Source organism: Hemitrygon akajei, chromosome 5 (assembly GCF_048418815.1).
Source record: "Hemitrygon akajei chromosome 5, sHemAka1.3, whole genome shotgun sequence".
NCBI classification, from domain to species: domain Eukaryota; kingdom Metazoa; phylum Chordata; class Chondrichthyes; order Myliobatiformes; family Dasyatidae; genus Hemitrygon; species Hemitrygon akajei.
The window spans coordinates 189,357,551-189,366,186 of record NC_133128.1 but is presented as its reverse complement, the minus strand read 5'-3'; the positions used below and the strand labels follow the sequence as shown (position 1 = coordinate 189,366,186).

General features: G+C 42.0%; 1 protein-coding gene across 3 annotated transcripts in view; it reads left to right on the top strand.

The window, feature by feature from the left end:
• The first annotated feature begins 686 nt into the window (after positions 1 to 686).
• Positions 687 to 8,636, top strand: part of lmln (leishmanolysin-like (metallopeptidase M8 family)) — a 59,580-nt gene continuing 51,630 nt past the window's right edge. For all 3 annotated transcript variants that reach the window (XM_073047550.1, XM_073047549.1, XM_073047551.1), the window contains exons 1-3: positions 687 to 841; positions 4,145 to 4,242; positions 4,331 to 4,361. In XM_073047550.1, coding sequence (XP_072903651.1) covers positions 707 to 841; positions 4,145 to 4,242; positions 4,331 to 4,361 — 264 coding nt within the window. In that variant the 5' untranslated portion in view covers positions 687 to 706. The remainder of the gene's footprint in view (positions 842 to 4,144; positions 4,243 to 4,330; positions 4,362 to 8,636) is intronic.

Sequence of the window (8,636 nt, the reverse complement as noted above, 5' to 3'; positions counted from 1 at the left end):
GCAGTAGTACAATGTAATACATAATAATAGAGAAAAAAACTGAACTACAGCAAGTATGTGTACCTTCAGGCTTCTGTACCTCGTCCCTGATGGCAACAATGAGAACAAGGCATGACCTGAGTGATGAGGGTCCTTAATGACGGACGCCACCTTACTGAGGCATCGCTCCTTGAAGATGTCCTGGATGCTGGGGAGGCTAATGCCCATGCTGGAACTGATTGAGTTTACAACTGTATGTTTATTTCGATCCTGTGCAGTATCTCCCCCACCATACCAGACGGCGATGCAGCCAGTTTGAATGCCCTCCACAGCACCTGTGTAGAAATCTGCAAGTGTCTTTGGTGCCATATCAAATCTCCTAATGAAGTACAGCCGCTGTCATCTCTTTATAACTGCATCGATATGTTGAGCCCAGGTTAGATCCTTAGAGATGTTGACACCCAGGTACTTGAAATTCTCACTCGGTGTTTCGTAAAAAATGTTGTAAAAATACTTTTACGAACCTGATTATATTACACATTATTCATTATCTATCCAAAACCTGTTAAGGATCCCAATCGTTGCCATCGCAACGCGATTTAAGCGAGTTGTCAAAGATTGCCTCAGTCTCTTGTCTATTTGCGTCATCGTTCCAGAGGAGCAGACTGCGCGTGCGCCTCAGCGTCCAAGTGACGTCATGCCGCATGGGTTGGCTGGTCAGTGTTCGATGATGGCGACCCAGTGGAGATGCTGGAGTCGGGTCCGGACCGGGATACTCTACATTGTAATGGGGGTGATTTGCGCCGTGCTTGAACCCAGTGCCTGTTACACATGTAAGCATCGAGTCCCGGACTTTAGAGAGGTAAGCAGAGTCGGGGGCGTCCGTGTCTGAATGGAGTTGGCACCAACACTCCTCGAATGTAAATGAGTGAGGGGTTCGGGAAAGAGCAGAGGAACCGAGTGAAAAGAAGCGATTTCAGGCACGAGCGAGTTTGATCAGCCAACCAAGTATTGGGTCCGAACTGTTCCCTGGGCGCTGCCTGAATCGTGTCCATGTAACTGAGCAGAAAGAGACAGCCCTGAGTTGAGCCGGGAGTCTGAACTTTGCATAGGATGTGCAGAAGACTATGCAGTACAGAGGATCTGAAATGAGCGTTGTGAATGATTCTGATGAACATACATTGAGAATGATTCTGAATCTTGACAGGCACATAGATGATTTAAAGGGGAATTTAATGTTCAAAGTAAATTTATTATAGAAGTATGTACAGTATTTGTCACCATATACACCTCTGAGATACATTTTCTTCCAGGCATAATACATAAATCCATGATAGAATCAATAAACGATTGCATTAACTAGGTGGTAACTGTTCCTGAACCTGGTGGTGTGACTCCTGATGCTCCTGTACCTTTTTCCTAATGGCAGCAGTGGGAAGAGAGCATGTCCTGGGTGGTGGGGCTCCCTGACGATGGATGCTGCTTTTTTGCGATAATGTTTGTGTAGATGTGCTCAATGGTGGGGAAGTCTTTCCCTGTGATGGACTGGGCTATATCCACTACTTTTTTTTTAGGATTTTCTGTGTGGGAACCAGGGCTCTGAGGACTCAGAAACTACCATGGGAACTGGTAGTGTGATAAAACTGAGCGCTGGAAGTGATGCTCAGACAAGTTCGATAGAAAATGTTATCTGGTGAGCTAGATGCTGAACCATTGGAATTTCTGAATTGATTGTGGATTATTAGATTCTGGATCTGATGGAGAGCCATTCGTAAAGGGGATCCCAGCAACACTGGGCCTCACCATTGGATTCTTAAGAGAATTCAGTGATGGAGGGTAGTGAAAGATTTGGTCCCACCCAATCCCAACGTCCCAAATGTGCAATCCTAGAATATAAACACAGGATTTAAATACAAATAGCTCAGTGCCACTACAGCCAGGTAGATTTATCCTGCTTTGACTTGCAGGAGCATTCTATGATGTAGACATCACAGACAATGGAAAACTAGATTGTTAGGCAAAGCCTGACTCAGCATGGAGTGTACATTGAGAGAGATAGCTCTACAAAATAACCGCAAATAGGAAGTGTATCTGACCAAGGCACAGCTGACTGAAGGAGATGCAGGACCCTGCAAGTGGATCTCTGACTTCCTCACCAGGAGAACAAAGTCAGTGTGGATTGGAAATGACATCTCCTTCTCGCTGATGATTAACACTGGCACACCTCAAGGATGCACGTTTAGCCCAGTGCTCTGTCTACACCCATGACTATGTAGCTTGGATGCCATCTATACATTTGCCAACAATGCAACTACTTTTGGCATAATTTCTGATGGTGACAAGGTGTACAGAAGTGAAATGGATCAGCTGGTTGAGTGGTATCATAACAACAACCCTGCATTCAACGTCAGTAAGACCAAGGAGTTGATTGTGGACTTAAGGAAGACAAAGTCAAGGAAACAGACACCAGTCCTCGTTCAGGGATCAGCAGTGGAAAGGGTGAGCAGTTTAAAGTTCCTGCGTATCAGCATCTCTGAATATCTGTCTTGGGCCCAACCTATTGAAGGAATTACAAAGAAGACACTGCAGTGGTTATATTTCATTAGGAGTTCGAGAAGACTTGGTATATCACCAAAGACTTGCAAATTTCTACAGATGTACCATGGAGAATTTTCACAATAAATTTCACAATATATGCCAGTAATATTAAACCTGATTCTGTCAAAGCATGACATGGAACTGAGAGGTATTGGGCACTAAATGTTATACTCGGGCATCAGTGTCAGACACTTCAGACGATCAAACATTGAGAAAATGCTTCAGTGTGGTTAAGTTTGGTTTGATCGTGGGACATGCACTCCGTGGTCACTTTATTAGGTTCAGGAGATATGACTGTATGTTTATGGTCTTCTGCTACCTGGTCTGTAACTCATCCACTACAGAGTTCAATGTGTTATATGTTTGGAAATGCCCTTCTACACAGCACTGGTTATTTGAATTACTGGCACCTTCCTGTTGGCCAATCTCCTCTGACCTCTCTCATTAGCAAGGCCATTTCACCCAGTGCCACTCACTGGATGTTTTGTTTTTTTTACACCATTCTCTGTAAACTTTAGAGGCTCTTGTGCGTGAAAATCCCAGGAAATCAGCAGTTTCTGGAATACTCAAACCATCCCATGTGGCATCAACAATCATTGCACAGTCACTTTGATCACAGTTGTTCCACATTCTGATGTTGGGTCTGAACAACAACTGAACCTGCTGACCATGCCAGCATGCTTTTATGCATTCAGTTGCTGCCACATGATTGGCTGATTAGTTATACGCATTAACGAGCAGGTGTACCTAATAAAGTGGCCACATAGCGTGTGCTGGAGGAGTGCTTGAACTGAGGTGTGCGATGAAGTTGTGTTTAAAGTGGAAATGGACTGCTTGACGAAGATACATCTGACTCTTGGTATTGGTGAAGGATGAGGTTATCCTTAAGGTTTGGGGCCATTGGGTATTTGAACTAACCAGGTTAATTGAATATGAGCTTTGCATATAAAATGTGCAACTGACTAAATCTGGGCCAAGAACTTGCATTGGAATATTAACAGTGCTACGCTAGTCCTAGATACAATTCAATAGTAAGGCATCAAACTCAAGGTAATGTAGAGCATCCAACACATCATTCCATTCAGGATGGTAATCATTTCCACACAGTGTATGTTAGGATGCCTTGGTAACATAGCAGGTTAGCGCAACACTTTTACAGCTTGGGGCGTCAGTGTTTGGAACTCAATTCCATCTGTAAGGAGTCTGTACGTGCTCTCTGTGACTGTGTGCGCTTCCTCTGGGTGCTCCGGTTTCCCAGAGGAAGCGCACAGAGTCCTGAGACATACCGGTTTGTAATTGGTCATTGGTTTGTTAATTGGTCATTGTAAATTGTCTTGTGATTAGGCTGGGGTTAATTAGGGGGTTGCCGGACAATGTGGCTCGAAAGGCTGGAGGGGCCTAGCTCAATAAATAAAAAGTAAAAATAAATGTGTCAAATTAAAGTGGTGGTTGTCCATTCAAGTGTATAGAGAGCTGGCTCTTCTGGCACCATCAAAGTCCTGAGTGTGCCATGTCTTCCTTCATAAAATACTTTGATGTCTGCTTTAATGGTAACCTTTCCTTCTAGGTGATTTATCAAGTTTATATACAACCACCTCGAATTACCAGGAGGAGTGTTGATCAGCATCTAAGAATAAAAATTGTGTATGATTTGAGCATTGAACAGTAAGTACAATTTGTCAGCTTGCTCAAGTATTACAAAATCCCCTTGTTGAATACAGAGTGTAATCTTGCTGCTTGTTTATAATTACAGTCTTCCCTTGGATAAAAAGAATTTAGTAAAGGTATGTAATAAATACATTTATCTTATAATATTTAATTGAAAATGTCCACAGAATTGTAATTTGTACCCAAATGTTTGATAATATGCTGCTAAGAAACAAAATTGCATGCCCAAAATTCATAAATATACATAGTTAATAATAAACATGTTTTCAAAGATGTAAACATGAAGTGCAAAGAAGTCAGAAGCTTCCCTAAGAATGTGTAATGTTGCTATTCCAGAGTTGGATTGTACTATATTAACCAAGTTGTCCTCTGTACACACCTATTTTGTATTTTTTTTTATTTTGGTATAATATAGGGAAGTTTTGCTTTGTTTCTTTATTTATCTGTTTATTTAAGCACATTTTATTCCATATATGTCCTTTAACCCCCTATGTGCATTCATCGTCATTACGTGCTGTGTCGTATGATGCGGGCAATCATGGTCTCATGATCATAATTGTTTTTGGCAAATGTTTCTACAGAAGTGGTTTGCCATTGCCTTCTTCCCAGCAGTGTCTTTACAAGACAGGTGACCCTAACCATTTCAATACTCTTCAGAGATTGTCTGCCTGGCATCAGCAGTGTCATAACCAGGATGTGATATGCAGCAGCTACTCATACGACCATTGAGCACCTGCTCTATTGCTTCATGTGACCATAATTGGGGTGCTGACCAGATACTGCCCCTTGCCTAAGGGTAAACTGCAGGCTAGTGGAGGGAAGGAGTGTCTTGCACCTTCTTTATTGGAAATGTATTTTCATCCTGCCACCCACAAATTGTATTATTTTATTCATAAAATTCTTAATTTTTATGTACACTCTATCCTTGTTATATGTGGGGGTTACATTCTTCGCAGTCAACGCATAGTATGGAAAATACATAATGCGAATAATTATTTAAAAGGGAAAAATCGGGGTGCGTTCTGGAGGGCTTCCCAAATATGTTTTATCTGTAATTTATTCACATTTTCATAACAATACAACACAAAAGCAGTACCAAAAGGCAACATTCGTATTATATTTCATCAATTTAAGGTAATATTCAATGTAATAAATCATAGAAATTTAACCTGATGCAGTATTTTCATCCTTACTTATGTAAGTGCGTTTCGGCATATGCTTCCAAAAAACCCCAGTCTCGTCTGCATTAAACACCTGCTTTGGTGTGATGCCTAACTCCGCTATCATAGCCCACAACTACAAAGGGTAGCATTTAGCAGCTTTGTGGTCAGCACTAGCTTGCTCACCATGCACAGCTAAGTTGTGAAGCCTGTGACAATTAACAAACTTTAGAAAACCATCTCCTACTTGCATTAAAGCTAACATTTTAACTTGACACTTCCTCAGTAGCTTCAGAACAACAGCGACCATAAATTTCCAAAGCTTTCACATGAAGATGATCGGGACAGAGTGTTGTTTTTTTCTTTGTTTCATGCTCAATGTACAAACTCAACATTTTCTCCATTTTTGTCATAATCGGGTTACGTACTTTGGCGACAATCTTTGAAGACACTTGTGATGAATCAATCACTGCACTTTTTATTTTCTTTATGTTTCTGATTGTGGACTTACCCAGGTCTCAGAGCTGTGTTACCGTCACCTAACGCGGCCCTGTTTAAAATTTCCAACTTTCTTTCAAGTGTTAAAGCGGTTTTTTGCCACTTGGCTGATGGCCTAGGACTTGACATAGGACACTAAGAGCGCAAGATCACACATTCACACGCTGCCAAAACCAAGCGAGACTGGCAAGAATGAGACTGTGAGGCGTGCGCACGTGACTTGTATTGGTGGGAAAACGGTGCTTCTCATCCCTCCCAACCGCCTCACATAACTGAGTTTCGGATGCAGAAAAGGAGAAATTGGTAGAAATAGGTTTGACATACAACCGTGAATCCACATTTTCTGAAGACGCATATAACGAGGATAGGGTGTAATTCTTTATTCTTTGTAAGTGTTGAATGTTTACTTTTTGTACATTGTGCCCTGACCAACACATAACAGTAGATTTCTAATGCGTGTAAATATACAGTACATGGTGAATAAAGTTGATCCTTGATGTGTTCGAAGAAACCTCATGTTAGAAAAAGCTGCATCACAGTTGAACAGCTGTGGTTGTCTTCAAAACATGGTTTTACACAGGTTTTTCTAATCATCTTTACTCTGTAACCTATGCAGGCCATGTAATGCAAATAGTGTTCCCTACTCTGCCAATCGTAGTTTAAACAATGGCAGAATTACCTGCATTCAAAATTCAAAGTACACATGTACAGTACTGAGCAAAAGTCTTTGCCATACTTATACAACTAGGGAGTCTAAGACTTTTGCACAATCCTGTATTTGTCAAAGTGGAGCAGAGAGTGAGTTTGTAGATCTGGCAGGGGCAAAGGATGTTGGGAATGGCAGGAGTGGATCAGAATGGGATGGGTGTGAGACAGTTGGTGGAGAAGGAGTGCCGGGGTGGGAGATGGGGTGGGGTGATGCAGGTGTAGATAAACCCAACCTTGAGATACCAGGCGAGTCAATTGATTCCAAACAATTGGTTTATTGATTGTAGAATATCTCCCTGGTGCTTCCTGCTCCCTGTCTTCTCTATTCCCTTTCTTCCCACTCTCAGTCCATAATAGAAACCCATATCACAATCAGGCTTATCATCGCTCACATACGTTATGAAATTATTTTTTTTGGCTGCAGCAGTACTTTACAGAACTGTGCAAAAGTTTTGGGCATTGAGAACAAAATGTGAAGAGTTCTTGAAAGTGAGTCCATAGATTGTGGGAACCTTTCGGTGATAGGACAAGTGAAGTTATCCCCACTGGTTGAAGAGCCTGATGTTTACGGGGTAATAACTGTTCCATAGACAGTCTATACATGGCCCAGCCAGAACTGGACACATTTTTGCACCTTGTTGTTGAATTTGGCAAGATCTGCAACAGTACAGGGTTCCTCTAGTGATGGGTGTTGGTTGGGGCTAAAAAAAAAACAAGATTGGGGCCAAGGTAGAAACGTTCACATCGCAGCCCTGTTTCAACCAATTCTACCACCAGCACGCGCAGCAAGTAGTGTATTCAACCTGGTGGTAAGTACTGAGGCCCCTGCACCTTCTTACCTATGGCAGCAGCAAGAAGGAAACATGGCCTGGGTGATGGGGGTCCTTGATGATGGATGCTGCTTTCCTGCAACAATTTCCTGTGTAGATGTGGGGAGGGCTTTACCCGTGATGATCTGGCCATATCCACTACTTTTTGAGGGCATTGATGTTTCCATGTATTTCCAAGGGCATTTGATGTAAGTGGTGGTGCCTCAGTTTCAGAATAAAATTAAGTCCAATTTTTGGGATCATATTTTGTATTTGAGATGAAGAGGTAGATATATTTCTAAATACCAGTGGCATAAATGAATATGGGGAGAAGGGTGTTTGGCTAGTGGAGCTCGTCTGACCATAAACAAAAGAAGATCTGGAGATACTGGAAATCTAAGCAACACATACAAAACCTTTCTTGTCTATGTGCTTGTACGAATGTGTTTTGAATGTTGTAGTTGTACTTCCTTTACCACTTCTTCTGCCAGTCATTCCATACAGCTTCCACATTCTGTGTGGAAAGATCTGCCTTGTGCCCGTAGATTTTAGACTCCACGACCTGGGAAAAAAGACTTAAAATGAGGTCATAAGATATAGAAGCAGAATTAGGCCATTTGGCCCATCTAGTCTGCTCTGCCATCTCATCAAGGCTGATCCAATTTTCCTCTCAGCTCCAATCTCATGCCTTCTCCCCTGACCACTCTCTTCATACCCTGACCAATCAAGAATCTATCAACCTCTACCTTAAATATACATTAAGACTTGGGGTCCACAACTGGGTGTGGCAAAGAATTCCTCAGATTCACCACTCTCTGGCAAAAGTAATTCCTCCTCATCTCCATTCCAAAAGCATGCCCCACTATTCTGAGGTTGTGTCCTCTGGTCTTAGATTCTTCCCACATAGGAAATATCCTATTTCACTCTATCAAGGCCTTTCAACATTCAAGCAGTTTCATTGAGCTCATTCTTCTGAATTCCAACTAATAAAAGCACAGAGCCATCAAGCACATTATCTATGGCGCTCATGATTTTATTAGCATCTTTTATGCCACCCTTCAGTCCAGGGAAAACCACCAGATTCTGTCTGGTCTCCTTTTATAACAAAGGCCTTCCAGCCTCAGCAACATCCTTGTGAAAGTAATCTCCACCCAAGGCAGTGATTTGCAATACAAAAGGAATATGGAGCAAATGGGAGGAATTATTAAAATAAACA